The sequence below is a fragment of the Cryptotermes secundus genome, unplaced genomic scaffold (assembly GCF_002891405.2).
Source record: "Cryptotermes secundus unplaced genomic scaffold, Csec_1.0 scaffold72, whole genome shotgun sequence".
NCBI lineage: Eukaryota > Metazoa > Arthropoda > Insecta > Blattodea > Kalotermitidae > Cryptotermes > Cryptotermes secundus.
Genome location: NW_019730103.1, coordinates 46,515 through 72,288, shown reverse-complemented (window position 1 = coordinate 72,288; position 25,774 = coordinate 46,515). Strand labels below are relative to the sequence as shown.

General features: G+C 41.1%; 1 protein-coding gene across 1 annotated transcript; it reads left to right on the top strand.

Annotated features, from left to right (window-relative positions):
• The first annotated feature begins 1,807 nt into the window (after nucleotides 1-1,807).
• Nucleotides 1,808-9,404, top strand: LOC111865981 (transmembrane protein 35A). The gene is made up of 4 exons (XM_023854429.2): nucleotides 1,808-2,149; nucleotides 3,078-3,216; nucleotides 4,857-4,963; nucleotides 7,311-9,404. The coding sequence occupies exons 1-4, from the start codon at nucleotides 2,021-2,023 to the stop codon at nucleotides 7,413-7,415; spliced, it is 480 nt and encodes a 159-aa protein (XP_023710197.1). The 5' UTR covers nucleotides 1,808-2,020; the 3' UTR covers nucleotides 7,416-9,404.
• Nucleotides 9,405-25,774: the final 16,370 nt, after the last annotated feature.

Sequence of the window (25,774 nt, the reverse complement as noted above, 5' to 3'; positions counted from 1 at the left end):
ATACACAGGAAATTATCTTGGATCATCAGCATGGATTTCAACTACTATCAGATAAGAGAAGGCAACTGAATGAAAAATGGTAGGATCGATGGAAGGTTTGGAGGAGGCAGAAGAGGTGACAGCGGAAGAAGATGCGATAATGATGGCGGCAGGAAATAAGGAATAAGGAAATTGACGATAATCCATGAAGGAGGAGGAAACAAATTCAAGGACGAAACTATCGCTAAGAAGGCTGTACTGGTAACAGATAAAGTAAATCCCGAAAAATTGAAAATTGTTAAAATACCACTGACAGGAGACGTGAATATTTTCAGTTTCTCAGACCAGGCTCTTGAATCTCTGGTTGATAAAATATCCAGCCCCGTAGAAACAACAGAAATCATGGAAATCAAGAGATACGAAGCGGAGCAGACAATACAGGACAGCAAGAGAGAGCGAAGAAAAGATAAGAATGAAGATGAACATCAAAACATGAATACGCGCTATAAATAATTACAATTAATTTCAGATTTAATATAATTATAGCTAAATTTGTGTGTAAAATGAAGTTGCCCAAAATACTTTTGAAACCAAAACATATTAATACTAAAATAATTATTGTACAAGACCATAATCCAGCTGGATAGATTTGCAGCTTTCAACTGTAAGTATGCATTTTACATTATGATCTCTGTGGACTATTTCATCAAGTTCCCGAAGGTCTACGCCGTCCCCAACTAGGAAGCGCCGACGATGGCGGAAGTCCTGATGACAGACTTTTCCTGCCTCTTCGAAATACCGCGAGGACTCCGCAATGAGCAAGGCTGTAACTTCGAGTCTCGCCTTGTGCAAAAGGTGTTGCAACACCTGGGAGTGAGCAAGATGCGCACCGGCCCACGGCACCCGCAGGCGGAAGGCATTGTGGAGCGGTATGTGAATACGGTCCAGGAGCATCTGTGAAAAGTCGTCTTGTCACACCAGAGGGATTGGGACGGACCTGTGACCATATTCTTTTGTTTTACTGATTTGTCTGGTCTAGTAATTTGCTGCTCCGCTATTGCCCCCTCATGCAGGCTGGTCGTCACGTGTAGCACGCAAAGGTTTCTACATTTCCTTTGTTTCGAGGGGGCGTGCCTGTGACGTCTACGATCGCCCTCGCGAATGGCATCGCAATGCCATAGTGGGCGAGACGCTTTTTCTACCGGTTTCGACCGCGTACAACTTTCAGTCTTCGTGGATTAGGTCTCGTATTACTGTTCTCCGAATTCTTCCTCTTTAGGGCGGTTCCCTGGCAAGGTTTATAGTCCGTCCAGGTCTACTATCATGATCTTCGTTCTAGGGTGTCGCTGAATTCTATACACTGCATTGTTGATATGGGTGACAACCCTGTATGGGCCCTCCTACGACTTTTGAAGCATGGGTGACTTTCCTTTAGTGCGGGTTGAGCGATAGAGCCATAATTCGTCATCCTCCTGGAAACTCAATCTCTGCCCGAAAGCGCGGGTGGATGCGAAGCGATTTGATGCAGCAACCTAATCAAAATCCCTCACGAGCTCGGTCTTCTGGGTTGTAACGCCGTGTAGTTAGGTGATACCGCGACGTTTCTGAAGAACATATCAGCTTCATCTTCAGAGGGTCTCAGAGCATGCCAAAGAGGAAGCCAGCAAAGCCTGCGGCATTACAACCCAGAAGAAAGTACTCTGCACCGCTCTGCACAGCCATCGCTGCGAGACCCTCAGATCGCTCAGATCCAACTTAGCAGGAAACCCTTTCTAAGCCATGCCCATTACGCACATTCTAGCACCTCTAAATACGAGTGCAGGGAACATGCGCGTAGCGCAGTGGGACTATATATTTTGCGACGCGTTATATTCGCGAATTCATACACTTGTACGTAATGTGCAGACGATTTATTTTACACAACGGCTCTAAATATCCGATGACATTCAAATTGAATATAGTCATTAAATGAAATAGGTAGTCTATCGCTGTAGTACATAAATGATGTCAGTTAGTGCAATAATAATGTTCAGTATTAAAAATGGCGCTACCTGCCAACATGGGGTCGATTGTGTTAAGAAGTTTATCTGTGCTTCTCGGAATATTTTTTATATTTGTTGGGGTAATGAAAATTACCTCACAAGTCAGTAAAGACCTTCATAAAGACCTGGTACGTATTTCTGTGTAGGTAATGAACTGTATAATGGTGTGTATTGCTATTAAATTACAATGAATGTGGATACATTGTATTCCCCTGTTACTTCTGTAACCAGTCAAGCAGATTCGTAACGCAATTAATCGCCTATGCAGGGGTTATAGCATTGTCTTAACAATGCCTTCCAGATATTTAATATAAATGTGTAGCCTCATTAATTTTATAAATATGTTGTTGATGTAGAGATACTTAATTTAACTTTGGCAAAATGCCCTTGGCCCTTTGCCTTGGCCAGCACTCAGTAAATCTGTTAGCAATGCTAAATGTAAAACATGGGCCAATGTGTATATGAAGTTATTTTTAAATATTTGTTAATATTTTACTAAACGACGGTTACGGTCTCATGTCAGATGAATGTACACTTAACACCATAAATGTACCACAGACAAATATGTGTATGCTGCTAATTTTGATATTTTCAATTTGGTTTTACAATTTGCTACTGAAACCAATTTGTATATGTGCATAGGAAAGCTACTTTTTAGAGTGAGGCAAATGCGATGTATGTTAGTCATACTAATTTCTCAAAGATGAGAAAACAGACAATCCAGACAAATCTACCCATGTAACAGGCCTCAGAGGCCCATAGGGTTGTGAGACGTTGGGGGGGTCCCACATTTTCTAGACCATTGGCTCATAGATAGCGGTAAGGTTGTCAGCCTTGCGCGCTGGCCACACTTTACCCCCCAGGAAAATTCCTGGTACTCATTTCTGTTAGAGGCTGAGTCAGCCTGAGGGCCATAGTGCAATTGAAGGATTAGGTCAATTGAAAAAAATCCAGTGACCTCATTGGGACTTGAACCCGCGACCTTCTGGCTTGTAGCATATACACACACCACACACAGGCTGTGATTTGTCTAATTTTTGTTTGCTTCTGTTTCAGAGAAAAGAATATGTCAAATATGCAAAAGTATTTCCACTGTCAGAAGCACTGGATTTTAAGGTTCCATCCAAGTGGTATCGACGAACAGTAGGCACTCTAGAAATAATTTGTGGATTGGCAATGGCATTCATTCCAAGTAGTATGTACTTGTTTATAACACTTCATGTTCCTTAAACGTGTACTTTCCTAAGTTAAATTAGTGATGTCCTGTTAGACAAATCAGTTCTTCATAGAATATTTTCAGTACAGTTTTTAGAACATTATACACTCAGTAGAAAATGTTCTAACACTAGATTAATTACCCATGCACTCAGTAAAGGAGTGTTTAAAAAATAATACAAGTTAATATAATTAGTCCTGGAGGTAGTGGAAATACAGCATTTTAGTTTAAGCAAGCAGTTCTGGGAAGAACTAATAGCCTACTTTTCATTCATCACATATTGAGTATTTGGTATGACACAGACCATATAGAAAACACTGTATCCAATAGTTCTTCTCTTGTTTTGTGTGTATTTGTTTGCTCTGAGGATGTGTTTACCAATTTGTTGCCTAGCAACACATGTGGGGGGGGGGGACAGACACACAAACAGCAAGGTGATATCATCAGAGCTGAAAGTATACACAGAACACAGGACTGTTTACAGTCCTGTCACAACATTCAAAACAAGAAGTTCTGGGAAGAACTGATCAAAGTCCAAGACACACTGCGACTGACGGTCAGTCAGTCAGTAAGTCTTGGTGTCAAGCCCCATGTGGGGCTCATAACCAGATATTAATTATTACCGTTTGACAGTTACGGTCTTATTTTTGTGGGGTGCCCTCTCTGACGAGAGGACGGGTCTGTCTTTTGCATATGCTGCTGGCCCTTGCCAGCGTGGTCTTTCTCGGGTTTGAGTCCCTTGGGACTCGCTACCATATTTTACTGTCTCAGATTTGAGACTTCCCATTTCGTCGCCTCTTACGACTCGCAGGGTAACGGTGGAGGTATTCGACCCTGCCTCCACACAGGGGTGTCAACTCAAGAACTGATCATCTACTTTCTTTTCACTATGTAAGGAGAATCTGATATGACACAGACCACACAGAAAACACTGCATCCAGAAGTTCTGCTATTGTTCCATGTGTATTTGTTGCCATGGGAACATACTGCCTAGCAACATTTGGGGAGAGGACACACAGATACACAGATACACAAACAGCAAGGTGATCTCATAAGCCTCCCCTTATATTTAGCCTACGTACCTTATTTTGAAAAAAATATAAGTAGGCTTATGAGATAACCTTGCTGTCTGTCTATGTATCCCTCCCTATCAACTTCTGAATACCTGAACCAATATTTATGAAACCTGGTATGTATATCTAAGCACCTGCAATGGCATACTTCATAAATCCCTCCTATCAGTCTGCCTGTCTGTAGATGCATTCCCCAACTGTTGCTATGGTCTGTAAAAACATTACTGCCGCAACGAATATGCACAGCAACGATAGAAGAATTATGACCATCCTCAAATTCAAGTCATACAGTTAATATTACATTATTAAAATCTTAGAAATATCACCCACTCATTCAGTGATGGTACTGTTAGTAATGGCTGTATATCAGTAAAATATGAACATAAATTTTAATAATAATAATAATCATCACAGCAAGAATATATGCAATGATTATAATCATTTCTGCTACTCATTAAATAAAACCAGATTCAATAAATAATTATTTATTGAATCTGGTTTTATTTAATGAGTAGCAGAAATTTTAATTACTGTATTTCTTTGTAGATGCAGTAAAGCAAGGGGCCAATATTGTGTTACTGATAATGATGATGATGGCTGTTTATTCACATTATATGGTAAATGATAAATTTGAAAGGATTGCACCGGCATTGGTAAGATGACATTTTTAATCTGAGAGTCCATAATTTATATGAAGATATTTCTATTGCTTTTCTTGAATAATTCTGTTATTATGACTGACTTTCAAATTTCATTTCCAGATCATGTTCCTCTATGTCATTTCTTTTCTGTTTTCCACACCAACTTTCACATCACTTGAACAATTATTCTTTGACAGTCACAGTCATGATTTTGCAATTTGAAAATTCTGTGGTAATTTTATGATTCATACACTCTAAAGAAAGCAGTCCTCTGGGATTTGGCACCGTGTATATGTGGTGTTAACTGATGTTCCTCTGAAACGTTGGTTAACACCACATATACATGGTGCCAAATCCCAGAAGACTGCTTTCTTCATAGTCACCGCCATGAAAACCTCAAATCCTTCATACACTATAGTTTGTACTCAATACTAAATGGTATGAAAGTAGTCAAATCATGCAGATTGAGATGGGCAGGGTATATAGAATGTATGGAAGATATTAGAAGTAGATACAAAATTTTGGCTGGAAAATCTGAAGAGAAGATATTGTGTGGAGGCCCTAGGCAGAGATGGAGGATAATATTAAAACATACCCTAAAGAAAGGAGGTGAGAGGATGTGAGCTGAATTCTATAACTCAGGATGGTGACCAGGGGTGGGCTGTTGTTAGCAATGAATGTTTGGATTCCCTAAAAAGGCAGGAATTTATTGACTGGCTGAATGACTATTAAATTCTCAAGAAGAGCTCTGGTGCATAGGGTTTCTTAAGTTTTAATAATCTGTATTCTTCCCTTCTGAGACGTTCCAGATGGTTTGATTCCATTCATTTTCACCTCCTTTAATAAAGGAATCTGGTTACAGGATCCAAGCGAGTTAAATGGGGATAATCTGAACAATATAAGACGTGAAACCAGCAGGCATTTCAGGAATAAAAAGAGGGAATATCTGAAAGACAAAATTGATGAGCTTGCAATGAACAGTAAGAACAAGAACACTAGAGACCTGTATAGAGGAACAAATGACTTTAAGAGGGGTTACCAGCCTAGCAGTAACATAGCGAAGGATGAGAATGGTGATCTGCTTGCAGATTCCCACAACATTTTGAATAGGTGGAGGAACTACTTCTCTCAGTTATTGAATGTACACAGGGTCAGTGCTGTTAGGCAGACAGAAATCCATACAGCTGAGCTGTTAGTACCTGATCCTAGCCATTTTGATGTTGAAAGTGCCATTGCAAAATTGAAACGGCATAAATCACCAGGTAGTGATCAAATTCTGGCAGAACTTATTCAAGAAGGAGGCGAAATATTACATTCTAAGATTCACAATCTAGTTACTTCTATTTGGCATAAGGAAAAATTGCCTGATCAGTGGAAGGAGTCTATTCTCGTATCAGTTAGAAGGGAAGTATTTATTGTAGGCTGATTAAAATCTGTTTAAACGAAACTTATAGTAAAGTCCATATAGATAAACATTTGTCTGATCAATTTCCTATCCAGAATGGTCTAAAACAAGGAGATGCTTTATTGCCACTCCTTTTCAACTTTGCCTTAGAATATGCCATTAGGAAGGTCCAGAAAAATCAGGCGGGACTGAAATTAAATGGGACATGTCAGCTGTTGGTCTATGCCGATGATGTGAATCTACTGGGTGATAATATAGATACCATAAAGGAAAACAAACAAACTTTAATAAATAAATGCTAATTTTTGTACCTCACTGGTATTTTTATTATTTCATTATTATTATCAAACTGTCATCAGGTGGACAGTGAATACATAATTGTAAAGTTTGTGGTTATCTTGCAATAAGTTAAATTATATTTATTTATTACATTAAATAATATCAATTAATTTATTGCTATATAGCTGTAAACTTTGCGTTTATGTATTGACTGTCCAACTGATGATGGTTTCATTGGAATTGAAAAATGTAGTGGGGTATTCAAGAAATCAATGAGGTATCAGCATTATTATCGTTTGTTTTTTGTGATGCATTTGTCTGAAAACTCTTTTCATTTACTTCTTTGCATACAAAATATAATGTAACTGAAAGTATGAAAATATGAGTATATCAGAAGAAAAACATTAACATATACCCTCCAGTTTTAGTATTCTGATGGAAGAATCCCAGAGAAAGTGATAATTTCCAGTAGTCTGGAGGTAAGAGTTGCAGACTCCAGTATAGACAGGACTTGCGTCATGTTGTGTACACATATAGTATGGCTTCAGACATGTATAATGTCTGATTATCCATCTTGTGGCATTTCTTTTATTGTAACAAGGTGTCAGTTGTGTGTGTGTGTGACAGAACTTTGATTTAATTCCTAACTAATTAAATAGTCCACTTCTTTTCCAGGTGTTTTTCTTCATGCTGACAGGAAGATTAGTTATTGACTGGCAACTAAGAAGAAGAGAAGTAAATGAAGTGGTTGCTGTTAACGGAGAGAAGAAGCAAAACTGAAAAGAGCAATAGAAATAAATCCCAAAAGCAAAACAAATGGATCAGTTCCGATACCACAGAAACATAAGAAGTACTTTGATTTTCTGAAGCATTTGTATCAGAAAACGTTTTTCCTTCTCATAAATGGGAAATGTCATGAAGATATATGAATGCTGAAGAAGATGAGTGTAAATTAATGTACATCAGGAAAGCAGCTATTCTGAAAATGTGAATTATAACATTGGCCCTGATGTTTATGATAAAAATTATAATTTTTGTAAAACAATATTATGACTGGATAGGTTTCAAGCTGGTTCAGCTCTGACTGTGAGTTCACGTGTTCACCTCAGTGAGTTTTAGAACAGCAATTGTTTTAGATTTGATTAAAGCTCGTACTGTCATGGTTGTCAAGATCAATTTTCATGCTGTGCTACACAAAATGTATTTGAAATGAAGACACATCCAGACTCACAAATCTTCACTTAATATATGTATCTTTTAAAACGTTCACTTATCACAGTTTCTTTCTAAAGGCATTGATGTTGTTTTTTCTATAAATTTTTTGGGGGTTTATTTTACAGTATCTCAGACTATAGGTTTCCAAATGATAGGATTAATGGTGAGTAATGAATTTAAAGGAATCTGGAAGGAAATGATCATGGCCTAATCAGGGAGTAGTCCTGGAATTTGCCTTGAGGGACTGAGGAGAGTCATGAGAAACTTCAGTTAGGACAGCTGGTGTCCTGGCTGAGATTCAAATTGCACCATCCTGCTCAGTTGTGAAGACTCATTCTGTTTCAGAGTTACAGGCAGTGGAGTCATAACTTACAATGTAAGTAATTATATTATGATTGTGACTTTCTGGGTTTGGCACTATCTTCTCTTCAAAATGTGAAAGCCTGTTATTCACACTTTGTAGAAACAAGGGAATTTTCTCTAAAGGACCAGACATGTATATCCATTTAACTCATCCTTCCTAAAAACAAGCCCTGAAAAGAGCATTTCCTGTTCTATACTTCTCATTGGCCCAGTCACAGCTCTATCTACTTTCCTCCACTCCCTGGCCCTGAGTGGCTAATCTTATTTCCTTCAGTCTGATCCCTCCACCTTTTCTGTCCCAGGTCTAGTAACTTCTATTCTGGAGATGGACACAGGATGTTCTTTGTAAATATTGGTAACCACCTACAAGACTACTTGGTCTGAAAACCCATAGGACCATAATCTAAATTTTTATCTCCATTTAAACCTCAAATCTTTTATAAAGATGTTCATCAGAATGTTCTGTTACCAGCTAGACATGAGTTGCAATATATCTCACATCAGATGTTATCTCACACATCCTAAAACATTTAGTAAATGTTTTTATGTTATAGGAATATGTGAGATGCATTTCTTGACACTAGTCTTATGTTCATATGTCCACTGTGAACTTTCATATCATAAAGTATGTACATAAGTATTTGCATTTCCTATATTTTCTCCTTGTAGAGTATAAACATTTAGGCCTTTGTTATAAAATTATAATTCAAATTAGGTAATTTGAAAGAATGTCATTATACATAAAATGAAAATATGGATTTAAGCAGTTAAGGATGCTGTAAGAGTCTGATAAGTGAACTCGTTGATGGTACCTTGTCTAACAAGTTGTACCTATAAACATTGTACATGATGATTGTTCTAGTCAAGATTCATAGTGAGAATACTACATAACACAGTGCTTTCTTTTTCTTGCTTTAGAAGTAGTTGTTACAGCCACAGTTGGACTTTCTCTATATTCTGTAGAGGAATAAGTTTAAAAATAAAAAATGAGAATGAGATGAACCCCCAGAGATATAAATACATAACTGTCAGATACTCATGACTGAACATGTGTTCTCCTCCACACATGCACACAAAGATATAAATGTGGCATATATTTTATTAACATTTGGATAAGGATCTTGTTCATTAGCACTGTTAAACTGTGTTAAAAACATCTCTGGGGGAGCATCATTATCTGATAGTCATGTAGGTTGTTCTGTAATCATAAGTAAGTTACCACATTTTATACTGAACAAACAGTGGGAACAAGATCTGCCACACGGGAAATCTTGTCTTAGTTATTTAGAATCCAGACAATGAACAAAGTCCAAAAACCCAGTATCTCTATACAGCACTTTCCTTCAGCAATTTGCCTGCTGAAGGTTTGACATACCTGAAAAGATGTATTCAACAGTTCATAATACTAAATTGCAGCTTCCTGTTGTGCTCCAGAGATCTCATTTTGTGTTCTGCTCTTTTGCCGTCTCTGTACAACGTCAGTTAATATTCTATTGTCATTTTCTCTTTATTGTCACTACATGTTTCGGCCTAACCAGACATCATCGGGGGTACAGGCCATTGCAATTTCAGTGAGCAGCAGGTTCCTTCATCACAACCTGTACACCTATATGGTGCAACACTTGTCAGTGATTTATTACAGAAGTCAAGCATATAAGTGTAGCAGACATTTTGCATCAGGGATCCTTTGAGAGTTTTTAACACACACACACATATTATTTGCAAAGCAAGATCACATCTGTGAAAAATTTTTCACCATACATTTGGGTTCTGGGTTAGAAGGTTTGTAAGGAGTGGGGTGCACAGAAAGCGTCTTACATGTTATTTCCCACATTCCACTATAACACCAAGCCCCACTCCTACCTAATATAAGGTCCATAACTTCTTCTCTTGTGTGTGTGTGCTTTTCTTGTTTCAGAATGTAACTTTTACTTAATTGGTAAGATGTATATTTGTTTTTTCCCATAGAGGATATACGATAAGGATTTACAAACATGAATCTAAATGTAACACATAAATGTTGTAACTGATACCAAAAATTATGCAAAACTGTAATGCATATCAGTGGTTCCCATGTGAACCCTGGGGTTTATGTTATGCTGCCCAGAAGCAGGTTCTTCTGAACACACTAATGAACCTGTGGGTGCCACAAAACATGGACATTTGACTAGTTGAGTGACCATTAACCCTCAAGAAGCTCTCTGCTCAATGGAGTTAGTTAGTAACCAGCTGACAGTAGTCAGCACTGGTCTGAGTATGCACCTGTGCATCATTCTACATGCGCAGTCGGGCCCTAATGCAGTCATCAGTCAATGGCCGTATGAAGCACAGTGAAGGTATCCCTTTGAAACATGAAGTGTGTGTCATGAAGCAAGCCTAGTTTTACCCTTCTCTTTAGTATACTGATCAGTTAGATGAACTGATTTATTTACAAGCCTATTTTCCTCTTTTGCATTCCTGACTTTTTAACTCTAAAATATGTCAGGACACTTTTTAACAGTGAGGAAAATGGTATTAGAACAGAAAGAATACAAATAAAATCTAAAAGTTTATGACAGTGGTATATTAATAAATTATGAACTTTTTTGACATCATCCATCCTGTTAATGTTCAGAGACTGGGATCAGCCTCTATTCTCAAATAAAAAGCCTTCTCAGTTGGGCCAAAACAATAGAGCTAGTCCCTATCTCCAGACACCAGAACCAATATAAGGCAGGATATATACAGAGTGTAAATAAATATACGTTAGAACGCTTTGTGGGAGATAGACAGGCTCAATCTGATCATGTTTTGTTAATACACCCATGTCCGGAAACGCTGTGCTTACCCGTTACGGCCTTTGAAATGTGAAGGACAATGCCCTTACCTCTTACCTCTTTGGCTTACTGGTGATATTTGCCTAACATTTCTCCAAGATACTTTACCTGAGCTGCTGGAAATGGTGCCTTTGGAAGTCTGTCGTGAAATGTGGTTCCAGCATGATGTCGCCCCGACACACTGCACTAATGTCGTCCGCGAGTATTTGGATGAAACTTTGGCAAAAGATGGATTGGATGTGGAGGCCTAATAACCTGACCCCCTTGCTCTCCTGACTTGACTCCACTGGGGATGCAACATGATCTTGTGGCAAGAATTGCAGCAGTTGGAACCATCCAGGAAATGTCAGGAATCTTTCAAAGAGTCCAGCATAACATGGCCAGGCAGTGCAGAACATGCAATGAAGTTGGCAGCTGCCATTTTGAGCAATATTTATAATGTAAATCAGCAGTAACATCCCCTAAAACTTACGCATCCTCTTGGAAACTTTTGTGACCCTTAGTGTCAAATGAAGGGTTTCCAGACATGGGTGTATTAACAAAATATGGTCAGATTGAGCCCATCTATCTACCCCAGAGCGTTGTTAACATATATTTATTTACACTCTGTATGCTGAACAACATAAACCATCTGAGAGAGTTGAAACAAAAATTTGCTCTTAGGTCATCTTTGATATTTAGGAAATTTCGTCTGCTTGAATTTTAGTCATCTGAATCTGTTGGACCTATATGTGTGTATATATATATATCTTTGTCTTATCTGTGATTTTGAAGGTCAAGAGACTGTACCCTATCATTGATTTTATAGTTTCTATAGTTGTATTTTTTAGAATTTGACGCTGTAGCTTTAGCTTCTGTTTTAGTCAGGCTGATTTTATTGACTCTGGACATTAAATTATGCATGGAAATAATTGCAAGGTCTCAAAAATGAGGCATTTTCAGATTTCTGTGTTAGCTCTTGCTGATGGTTTGTTGTGTTTTAAATAAAAACAGGATGATGGATAATGTCCAAAGATTCAATAATTGTAGAATACATTTCTAAAAACAAACAAGAAATTTCATTTTTACAATATATGAAAGCTGATCAGAAAGTGACTTTCGTAAATTTATTTGTCTCAGATTATACATAAAGCAGTACATTACAAATTCGTGATTGTAACCCTTACTAAAGGCATTTTTCTACATAATCATCCTGTACCTTGAGACATCCCAACAGTACAACAGTTTATTGATGCCACCTTTGAAGAACTGTGCCTTTTTCCTGGAGTTATGCCCTTGTTGCTTCCATGACCTCAAAATCTGGATTGGATCAAAGGCCTGCAACATGTTTTATCAATGGCCCAAATTGGGACGGCATGGTGCACAATGCAGAACATCCCAACCAAACTTTTGCAGGCAGTTCACTGTCTGTGAAAATTATCTTTCAGATCTGCCCTACTACTAACCAACAGACACTTCATGCTGGACAGATGTGTATCATTTGCATTTTCTTTATTTCCCTCAAATTTTACATGTTCTGTTTCATTCACATGGGTATTAAGTTATATGGAACTGTTATGTTGCATTAACTGAACTGTGTCAAATATATACTTTTATCCCTACATATTTGCACTCACACTCCCAATAACACATTAAGAATTTTCTTTGATAAGTTTCCCATCTTGCATCTTTGCGAGCTTCATGCAGCATCTCGGCATGTACTCCACAGACCACATCAAGGTGCACCTCAGTTTGTCTCATTGTTGTTCCCACAGCATCACACAAAATTTAGTATCTTTCTTGTATTTCCATGCATCTATGCCTCCCAAAAGAAACATAAGTGATGTTTGCAATGAAACTGCAAGTTGTTGCAGCACTATGTAGTGTGTATGTACATAATTCATTAAAAGGTTACATACATATATATATTATTAGTCTCATTCTCAGTCATCTCAGGAACATATCTGTTATGAACAGAAGGATTTGCCTATAGATTAAATATTTTATTTTACTTTGTAGATATTCAGTAACAATCTTCTTCATTAATTTTGAATGCTGATGCCTGTATCACTGCCATTAATTTTACTATCACGTGTAATAGTAGAAATTATAATGTAACACTGTCAATGAATAAACCTGCAACAACAAGCATGTCATCTGATTGGTAATATTGCTTTGAGCGCTAATCTGAATGTATTTAGCTAATTCTTACAGTAAATACAATTAATTTTAACAGCTGAAATAAATAGAAAGTGTAGGCCACTCAAAAAATGATAAAAATATTAATAATTATCTATTCTTAATTTAGCAAGCAACCAATCTACTTAACAGCCCAATTTCATTTCAACTAGATGAGCTTTAAAATTTTCAGTACATATTTTTCATTTACAGCAGAAGAATTTGATATCAAATCTATTTTTTTCTTTCATTTAGTATGTGTAAGAAATGCAATTATCAGATTCTATACTTATAAGATTATATTGCTTATTTACAGCAGTACATACAGTACTACATCCAGTTACATCCTATATGAAAACAAATTTATCATTCAGTCTATACTGGCTTCTAAGATAAAGCTTAAAATTGAGGACTTATGAATAGAATGATTCATTACAAGTATTTCCTATGTTTATGAAAGAAAACTGACAAAAAGATCAAATAACAATTTGAGGGTGACTGTAATCTCATAAACATTTTCTTGTAAAGAATCTTACATTGCCTGTAATTTATAAGCTTCACCGAGTATTTTCAGTGCTTCTGGAGGGTTTAATTTCCATGATCAAAGTATTCACTATGCAGAATTACTTCAAAATTCAATAGAATCCATTTTAATTAGTTTCAGCTAACTGTTTGCCTGTGGCTAGTTCTGCATCCTCTTGGAATAAATCTTTATTTAAAATGGAAATTCAGTTTGACAGAGCACTGAATTTGTTGTTATACTAATTTCAAATAATTATATTGTATATGTAAGTACAATTATTTTATTGGGTAAGGTAAAGGTGAAGTCATTCTTGTGTCCAATTACTTTGGTACTTTGCCATGAACACATATGGGGGAAATTTATCATTAAACTATTAATGTGGATCCAATATGAAGAAAAAAGCCTATAATAGAACAGAAATGTTTCAAAAAGTACTTACTTGAATATACTTGTATAGGAATGAAGTTCAAAGTTATATAAAAACCTATTACTAGTAGTTGAGAACATTGCCATAGGAGTGTGCTACAGAATTGTAGAAAATATGTAGCTCTTTGCAATGATGTAATGTGACAAAATCCAGTGAAAGAACTGATGGAATTTCAGTGCTTCAGAAGGTAATCTGTTAGTTATTAGAGAAAGGTGTGATAAGAAAACAGGGTTATGATATGATGATGGTATGAAGCAAATAAGATGTGTACAAATAGTGGTGCAAAAATGATACCTCAGCTTCATGCAAAGCGTGTTACTTCATCGTTCATGGACAAGTAAGAGGCTCTGTGTAATACCCCTGATGTTGCTATACTGGCTGAGGGAAGTTAACACTATGAATTTCATGAGGGTAGGCCAAGACGCATTAACAATGAACCATGGTTTTAATCATCTGAACAATATAGAGTAAAACATACCACTTTGATTAAAATTATAAAACCTTTATAATGTCTGATCACATTTCAAATAGATCTGGTATCTTTCATATGACCTTGACGTCTATTATCTGCGAAGTTGTGTTCTGTAATAGTGACAAAATTCTTATGTGCTTCACTGTAATTAAACTTTTATCTCCATGGATCTCTGCTCTTGTTAAGGACATTTAAAAAGGATTCTACTGCATTATGCAATATAATGTATTATATGCTAGCAAGTACATTATGGTAGATAGTATTACAACAAATTTTATATATGGCTCAATAAGATGTGTACATATTTCTGTTCATTTTTTGAATATTTTGTAATGTGTTGCATCAGGTAGCTGTTGTAGCTTTAAAGTTAACTGTAACTGTGACATGTCCTCAAACGTTTATAACCTGATTAACAACTGTTACTTAAAAAAACTTAAATCTTAAAATAATTTATTCTGATTATTTTCTAATATTACTCTCTTCCACTACTCATACTCAGAAGTTTTCCTGCAGATCCTGGAACTAAGTTCTACTCTATAGAGCACAGTCCTTGAGAAGGAAATAGTTCTTTGCTAATCATTTCAGATTTTCATGGAATCTGGATGTACGTTATTGTATTATAAAAGCATGATACTTGTCTATTCCTGAGCCAGATGACTCTAGATCATACCCTCATGCCTACTAAAGCTTCATTTTAATATTATCTTGCTATCTAAGCCCAGAACTTCCAAGAGGTCTCTTCATGTTTTTTGAACTTAAGACTTTTGATGCATATCTTATCTCTCTCATGTATGCTACATGCCTCACCCAATCCACTCTCCTTAATACTCAACTTCATGCAGTGAAACATTTTTACAGCTTTTAAGGGACCGCCTACATTAAATGTAGAATCAAGGAATTGATAATGATATAATGTACAGAAAATCTGGTTTTATCTAAATTATAACTTCGAAAGGCCATTTAAAAAACACGTTTGAGCACTTAACTCTGTATATGTAGATGCAATATGGTTTTTGGTTTCTTTTAATATACTTTATCAAGGCTGTATTTATGTAAAAAATGTAAAGTTGTCCTGTGATTAACTAATTAAGCACAGCACTATGAAAACGTAAAGGGGCACGGGGTGGATGTATAGATTCATGTTTCTCTGACCTCAGCACTAGCTGGAAGTGAGGGGTCAGCTTCAAGCTCAGGGCACTTTACCTGCATGGAAAGAGCGCCTGGTACTGGACAGGAGGTTGGGTGGGCCCCAGAGCCCATCTGGACGATGTGGAGAAGGGAAAATTCCTGATCCTACCGGGACTTGAACTCCAACCTCTAGGTCATCCTGCTCATGGCAAGCCCCTATACTGACTGCGCTTTTTTCTACCTTGATCAGCAAGAAGGATGAGAAGGTGATCATAACCAATAAATGAAAAGGACAAGGAAGAAAGTGGTCACAGCAATCGCCTGGAAAGCGTAGCAAATATGATACATACACAGTTATGTTATTTCTTTATCAATTCAGTGAGAGTATTTTGGTTCCTTTTTTCTTGAGCTCTGTACAATTCAATCTCAACTTTGAGGCACATTACAATATTACTGTACTAGATATCAACTTGGCTCATGAATTTTATGGCTGTTTCAGCCCTTTCAATGCAACCAAGAATGCTGTTTTACGTCCAGCAACTTCCTCTTCTTCTTCTGACCTAGTTAGATGTTGCATCTAACACCTCACTGACACTCTGGATTGCACATGTCATGAAACAAGACCTCGAAGAGTGTATTCTTGCGACATCGCCTTATTACTAAACGCCGTGAACTACAATTCAACGAAAATAAACACAAAATGTTCAACAAGTCATTTCACAGATACTCCTTTCGTATTAAGAACTCTCACTAGACTGTAAAACCACTCTGCTATCTGAGCGGCTTCCACTGGCTTCTCCCAACACACACTCTCTCCGCGCAGTTTCCACAGATTTCTCTCAACACATACTATCTCCGTGCAGATTCCACAGATTTCTCTCAACACACTCTCCCTGCGAAGCTTCCACATACTTCTCTCAACACACACTATCTACGCACTCTCTCAACACACACTCTCTCCGCGCAACTTCCACAGACTTCTCTCAACACACACTCTCTCCGCGCAGCTTCCACAGACTTCTCTCAACACACACTCTCTCCGCACAGCATCCACATAATTCTCTCAGCACACACTCTCTCCGAGCAGCTTCCACAGACTTCTCTCAACACACACTATCTATGCGCAGCTTCCACATACTTCTCTCAACACAAACAATCTACGCGCAGCTTCCAGACTTCTTTCAACACACACTATCTACGCGCAGTTTCCAGATTTCTCTCAACACATACTATATCCGTGCAGCTTCCACAGACTTCTCTCAACACACTCCCTCTGCGCAGCTTCCACATATTTCTCTCAACACACACTATCTACGTGCAACTTCCACAGACTTATCTCAACACACACTCTCTCCGCGCAGCTTCCACAGACTTCTCTCAACACACACTCTCTCCGCACAGCATCCACAGACTTCTCTCAGCACACACTCTCCGCGCAGCTTCCACAGATTTCTCTCAACACACACTATCTCTGCGCAGCTTTCACAGACTTCTCTCAACACACACTACCTCTGTGCAGCATCCACAGATTTCTCAGCACACACTCTCTCTGCGCAGCATCCACAGACTTGTCAACACACTCTTCCGCAAAGCTTTCACAGACTTTCACAACACACACTACCTCTGTGCAGCATCCACACACTTCTCTCCACACACACTCGCTCCGCGCAGCTTCCACAGACTTCTCTCAACACACACTCTCTCTGCGCAGCTTTCACAGACTTCTCTCAACACACACTCTCTCCGCACAGCATCCACAGACTTCTCTCAGCACACACTCTCCGCGCAGCTTCCACACACTTCTCTCAACACACACTATCTACGCGCAGCTTCCACAGAATTCTCTCAACACAGACTCTCTCCTCGCAGCATCCACACACTAACTCTGCGCAGCTTCCAGAGACTTCTTTGAACACACACTCTCTCTGCGCAGCTTTCACAGACTTCTCTCAACACACACTACCTCTGCCCAGCTTCCACAGATTTTTCTCAACACACACTATCTACGCGCAGCTTCCACACACTTATCTCAACACACACTAACTCCGCGCAGCGTCCACAGACTTCTCTCAACACACACACTCTCGGCGCAGCTTCCACAGAATTCTCTGAACACACACTATCTCCGCGCAGCTTCCACAGACTTCTCTCAACACACACTCTCCGCGCAGCATCCAGACTTCTCTCAGCACACAGTATCTACGCGCCGCTTCCACACGCTTCTCTCAACACACACTCCCTCCGCGCAGCTTCCACAGACTTCTCTCAACACAAAGTACCTCCGCGCAGCTTCCACAGATTTCTCTCAACACACACTATCTCCGCGAGGCTTCCACAGACTTCTCTCAACACACAGTATCTACGCGCAGCTTCCACATATTTCTCTCAACACACTATCTACGAGCAGCTTCCACACACTACTCTCAACACACTATCTACGCGCAGCTTCCAGACTTCTCTCAACACACATTCTCTCCGCGCAGCTTCCACAGACTTCTCTCAACACAAAGTACCTCCGCACAGCATCCACACATTTCTCTCAACACACACTATCTCCGCGAAGCTTCCACATATTTCTCTCAACACACACTATCTACGCGCAGCTTCCACACTACACTCAACACACACTATCTACGCGCAGCTTCCAGACTTCTCTCAACACACAATATCTCCGCGCAGCTTCCACAGAATTCTCTCAAAACACACTCTCTCCGTGCAGCTTTCACACATTTCTCTCAACACTCTCTCCGCGCAGCCCAAAGACTTCTCTAAACACACTCTCTCCGCGCAGCTTCCACAGACTTCTCTCAACACACAGTAACTCCGCGCAGCTTCCACAGACTTCTCTTAACATACACGGTCTCCGCGCAGCTTCCACAGACCTCTCTCAACACTAAGTACCTCCGCGCAGCTTCCACAGATTTCTCTCAACAGACACTCTCTCCGCGCAGAATCCACAGACTTCTCTCAACACACACTCTTTCCGCGCAGCTTCCACAGACTTCTCTCAACACACACTATCTCCGAGCAGCTTCCACATACTTCTCACAACACAATCTATCTATGCGAAGCTTCCACATACTTCTCTCAACACACACTATCTACGCGCAACTTCTAGAGACTTCTCTCAACAAACACTATCTACGCAGCTTCCACATACTTCTCTCAACGCACACTATTTATGCGCAGCTTCCACAGGCTTCTCTCAACACACTATCTATGCACAGCTTCACAGACTTCTCTCAACACACATTCTCTCCATGCAACTTTCACAGACTTCTCTCAACACACTATCTATGCACAGCTTCACAGACTTCTCTCAACACACATTCTCTCCATGCAACTTTCACAGACTTCTCTCAACACACTACCTCTGCGCAGTTTCCACAGATTTTTTCTCAACAGACACTATCTATGCGCAGCTTCCACAGACTTCTCTCAACACACTATCTATGCACAGCTTCACAGACTTCTCTCAACACACATTCTCTCCATGCAACTTTCACAGACTTCTCTCAACACACTACCTCTGCGCAGTTTCCACAGATTTTTTCTCAACAGACAATATCTATGTGCAGCTTCCACATACTTCTCTCAACACAAACAATCTACGCGCAGCTTACAGACTTCCTTCAACATACACTACCTATGCGCAGTTTCCACAGATTTCTCTCAACACATACTATCTCCGTGCAGCTTCCACAGACTTCTCTCAACACACACTACCTCCGTGCAGCTTCCATATACTTCTCTCAACACAAACAATCTACGCGCAGCTTACAGACTTCCTTCAACATACACTCACAGACTTCTCTCAACACACACTACCTCCGTGCAGCTTCCATATACTTCTCTCAACACAAACAATCTACGCGCAGCTTACAGACTTCCTTCAACATACACTCACAGACTTCTCTCAACACACACTACCTCCGTGCAGCTTCCATATACTTCTCTCAACACAAACAATCTACGCGCAGCTTACAGACTTCCTTCAACATACACTCACAGACTTCTCTCAACACACACTACCTCCGTGCAGCTTCCATATACTTCTCTCAACACAAACAATCTACGCGCAGCTTACAGACTTCCTTCAACATACACTCACAGACTTCTCTCAACACACACTACCTCCGTGCAGCTTCCATATACTTCTCTCAACACAAACAATCTACGCGCAGCTTACAGACTTCCTTCAACATACACTCACAGACTTCTCTCAACGCACACTATCTACGCGCAGCTTCCACGTACTTCTCTCAACACACACTATCTATGTGAAACTTCCACAGACTTATCTCAACACACACTCTCTCCGCGCAGCTTCCACAGACTTCTCTCAACACACACTATCTCCGCACAGCTTCCACAGACTTCTCCCAACACACACTGCCTCCGCGCAGCTTCCACAGACTTATCTCAACACACACTCTCTCCGCGCAGCTTCCATAGACTTCTCTCAACACACACTCACTCCGCAGCATCCACAGACTTCTCTCAGCACACACTCTCTCCACGCCGCTTCCACAGACTTCTCTCAACACACACTCTCTCTGCGCAGCTTCCACAGACTTCTCTCAACACAAAGTACCGCCGCGCAGCTTACCCAGATCTCTCAACACACACTATCTCCGCGCGGCTTCAACAGACTTCTCTCAACACACAGTATCTACACGCTGCTTCCACATACTTCTAGTAACACACACTATCTACACGCAGCTTTCACACATTTCTCTCAATACACACTACCTACGCGCAGCTTCCACAGACTTCTCTCAACACTCTCTCTCTGCGCAGCTTCCACAGACTTCTCTCAACACACACTCTCTCTGTGCAGCTTTCACAGATTTTTCTCAACACACAATATCTACGTGCAGCTTCCACAGAATTCTCTCAACACACACTATCTACGTGCAGCTTCCACAGAATTCTCTCAACACAGACTCTCTCCTTGCAGCTTCCACTGACTTCTATCAACTCACACTACATCTGCGCAGCTTCCACAGACTTCTCTCCACACACTCTCTCCGCCCAGCTTCCACAAACTTCTCTCAACTTACACTACATCTGCGCAGCTTCCACAGACTTCTCTGAACACACACTCTCTCTGCGCAGCTTTCACAGACTTCTCTCAACACACACTACGCGCAGCTTCCACACACTTCTCTCAACACACACTATATCCGCGCAGCTTCCACAGACTTCTCTCAACACACACACACTCTCGGCGCAGCTTCCACAGAATTCTCTGAACACACACCATCTCCGCGCAGCTTCCACAGACTTCTCTCAACAGACACTCTCTCTGCGCAGCTTTCACAGACTTCTCTCAACAGACACTCTCTCTGCGCAGCTTTCACAGACTTCTCTCAACACACACTCTCTCCGCGCAGCATCCACAGACTTCTCTCAGCACAAACTCTTTCTGCGCAGCTTCCACAGACTTCTCTCAACAGACACTCTCTCTGCGCAGCTTCCACAGACTTCTCTCAACACACACAACCTCTGCGCAGCTTCCACAGACTTCTCTCATCACACACTCTCTGTGCAGCTTTCACATACTTCTCTCAACACATACTACATCTGCGAACTTCCACAGATTTTTCTCAACACAATCTATCTACGCGAAGCTTCCACATACTTCTCTCAACACACACTATCTACGCACAGCTTCTAGAGACTTCTCTCAACACACACTCTCTATGCGCAGTTTCCACAGATTTCTCTCAACACATACAATCTCCGCCCATCTTCCACAGACTTCTCTCAACACACTATCTATGCGCAGCTTCAGACTTCTCTCAACACACACTCTCTCCGTGCAGCTTTCACAGACGTCTCTCAACACACTACATCTGCGCAGTTTCCACAGATTTTTTCTCAACAGACACTATCTATGCGCAGCTTCCACAGACTTCTCTCAACACACACTACCTCCGCGCAGCTTCCATATACTTCTCTCAACACACACTATCTATGTGCAACTTCCACAGACTTCTCTCAACACAAACAATCTTCGCGCAGCTTCCAGACTTCTTTCAACATACACTATATACGCGCAGTTTCCACAGATTTCTCTCAACACATACTATCTCCGTGCAGCTTCCACAGACTTCTCTCAACACACTCTCTCTGCGCAGCTTCCACATACTTCTCTCAACACACACTATCTACGCGCAGCTTCCACATACTTCTCTCAACACACACTAACTACGCAAAAATTCCACAGACTTATCTCAACACACAATATCTCCGCGCAGCATCCACAGACTTCTCTCAACACACACTGTCTCCGCGCAGCATTCAGACTTGTCTCAACAGATACTCTCTCAGCGCAGCATTCACAGACTTCTCTCAACACACTCTCTCTGCGCAGCTTCCACATACTTCTCTCAACACACACTATCTACGCGCAGCTTCCACATACTTCTCTCAACACACACTATCTACGCGCAGCTTCCACATACTTCTCTCAACACACACTATCTACGCGCAGCTTCCACATACTTCTCTCAACACACACTATCTACGCGCAGCTTCCACATACTTCTCTCAACACACACTATCTACGCGCAGCTTCCACATACTTCTCTCAACACACACTATCTACGCGCAGCTTCCACATACTTCTCTCAACACACACTATCTACGCGCAGCTTCCACATACTTCTCTCAACACACACTATCTACGCGCAGCTTCCACATACTTCTCTCAACACACACTATCTACGCGCAGCTTCCACATACTTCTCTCAACACACACTATCTACGCGCAGCTTCCACATACTTCTCTCAACACACACTATCTACGCGCAGCTTCCACATACTTCTCTCAACACACACTATCTACGCGCAGCTTCCACATACTTCTCTCAACACACACTATCTACGCGCAGCTTCCACATACTTCTCTCAACACACACTATCTACGCGCAGCTTCCACATACTTCTCTCAACACACACTATCTACGCGCAGCTTCCACATACTTCTCTCAACACACACTATCTACGCGCAGCTTCCACATACTTCTCTCAACACACACTATCTACGCGCAGCTTCCACATACTTCTCTCAACACACACTATCTACGCGCAGCTTCCACATACTTCTCTCAACACACACTATCTACGCGCAGCTTCCACATACTTCTCTCAACACACACTATCTACGCGCAGCTTCCACATACTTCTCTCAACACACACTATCTACGCGCAGCTTCCACATACTTCTCTCAACACACACTATCTACGCGCAGCTTCCACATACTTCTCTCAACACACACTATCTACGCGCAGCTTCCACATACTTCTCTCAACACACACTATCTACGCGCAGCTTCCACATACTTCTCTCAACACACACTATCTACGCGCAGCTTCCACATACTTCTCTCAACACACACTATCTACGCGCAGCTTCCACATACTTCTCTCAACACACACTATCTACGCGCAGCTTCCACATACTTCTCTCAACACACACTATCTACGCGCAGCTTCCACATACTTCTCTCAACACACACTATCTACGCGCAGCTTCCACATACTTCTCTCAACACACACTATCTACGCGCAGCTTCCACATACTTCTCTCAACACACACTATCTACGCGCAGCTTCCACATACTTCTCTCAACACACACTATCTACGCGCAGCTTCCACATACTTCTCTCAACACACACTATCTACGCGCAGCTTCCACATACTTCTCTCAACACACACTATCTACGCGCAGCTTCCACATACTTCTCTCAACACACACTATCTACGCGCAGCTTCCACATACTTCTCTCAACACACACTATCTACGCGCAGCTTCCACATACTTCTCTCAACACACACTATCTACGCGCAGCTTCCACATACTTCTCTCAACACACACTATCTACGCGCAGCTTCCACATACTTCTCTCAACACACACTATCTACGCGCAGCTTCCACATACTTCTCTCAACACACACTATCTACGCGCAGCTTCCACATACTTCTCTCAACACACACTATCTACGCGCAGCTTCCACATACTTCTCTCAACACACACTATCTACGCGCAGCTTCCACATACTTCTCTCAACACACACTATCTACGCGCAGCTTCCACATACTTCTCTCAACACACACTATCTACGCGCAGCTTCCACATACTTCTCTCAACACACACTATCTACGCGCAGCTTCCACATACTTCTCTCAACACACACTATCTACGCGCAGCTTCCACATACTTCTCTCAACACACACTATCTACGCGCAGCTTCCACATACTTCTCTCAACACACACTATCTACGCGCAGCTTCCACATACTTCTCTCAACACACACTATCTACGCGCAGCTTCCACATACTTCTCTCAACACACACTATCTACGCGCAGCTTCCACATACTTCTCTCAACACACACTATCTACGCGCAGCTTCCACATACTTCTCTCAACACACACTATCTACGCGCAGCTTCCACATACTTCTCTCAACACACACTATCTACGCGCAGCTTCCACATACTTCTCTCAACACACACTATCTACGCGCAGCTTCCACATACTTCTCTCAACACACACTATCTACGCGCAGCTTCCACATACTTCTCTCAACACACACTATCTACGCGCAGCTTCCACAGATTTCTCTCAACACAGACTCTCTCCGCGCAGCTTCCACAGACTTCTCTGAACACAACCTCTCTGCGCAGCTTCAACAGACTTCTCTCAACACACTCTCTCTCCGCGCAGCTTCCACAGACTTCTCTCAACACACAGTACCTCCACGCAGCTCCCACAGACTTCTCTCAACACACACTATTTACGCGCAGCTTCTACAGACTTCTCTGAACACACACTCTCTCTACGCAGCTTTCACAGATTTCTCTCAACACACACTACCTCTGCGCAGTTTCCACAGAATTCTCTCAACACACACACTCTCTGCGCAGCTTCCACAGACTTCTCTCAACACACTCTCTCTCCGCGCAGCTTCCACAGACTTCTCTCAACACAATGTACCTCCGCGCAGCTTCCACAGACTTCTATCAACACACACTATGTCCGCGAGGCTTCCACAGACTTCTCTCAACACACAGTATCTACGCGCAACTTCCAAATACTTCTCTCAACACACACTATCTATGCGCAGCTTCCACAGACTTCTCTCAACACACACTATCTCCGCGAGGCTTCCACAGACTTCTCTCAACACACAGTATCTACGCGCAACTTCCAAATACTTCTCTCAACACACACTATCTATGCGCAGCTTCCACAGACTTCTCTCAACACACACTCCCTCCGCGCAGCTTCCAAAGGCTTCTCTCAACACAAAGTACCTCTGCGCAGCTTCCACAGATTTCTCTCAACACACACTATCTCCGCGCGGCTACCACAGACTTCTCTCAACACACAGTATCTATGCGCAGCTTCCACATATTTCTCTCAACACACTATCTACGCGCAGCTTCCACACACTACTCTCAACACACTATCTACGCGCAGCTTCCAGACTTCTCTCAACACACACACTCTCCGCGCAGCTTCAACAGACTTCTCTCAACACAAAGTACCTCCGCACAGCTTCCACAGATTACTCTCAACACACACTATCTCCGCGCGGCTTCCACAGACTTCTCTCAATACACAGTATCTACGCACAGCTTCCAAATATTTCTCTCAAAACACAGTATCTCCGCACAGCTTCCACAGACTTCTCTTAACACACAGTCTCCGTGCAGCTTCCACAGACCTCTCTCAACACAAAGTACCTCCGCGCAGCTTCCACAGACTTCTCTCAACAGACACTCTCTCCGAGCAGCATCCACAGACTTCTCTCAACACACTACCTCTGCGCAGTTTCCACAGATTTTTTCTCAACAGACACTATCTATGCGCAGCTTCCACAGACTTCTCTCAACACACACTCTCTCCGCGCAGCATTCAGACTTCTCTCAACAGATACTCTCTCAGCGCAGCATTCACAGACTTCTCTCAACACACACTCTCCGCGCAGCTTCCACAGACTTCTCTCAACACACACTCCCCCC

Coding starts and splice junctions, on each gene's coding strand:
- LOC111865981 (XM_023854429.2), top strand. CDS start 2,021: ATGGCGCTACCTGCCAACATGGGGTCGATTGTGTTAAGAAGTTTATCT. Junction 2,150..3,077: donor AAGACCTTCATAAAGACCTG/GTACGTATTTCT, acceptor CTTCTGTTTCAG/AGAAAAGAATATGTCAAATA. Junction 3,217..4,856: donor AATGGCATTCATTCCAAGTA/GTATGTACTTGT, acceptor ATTTCTTTGTAG/ATGCAGTAAAGCAAGGGGCC.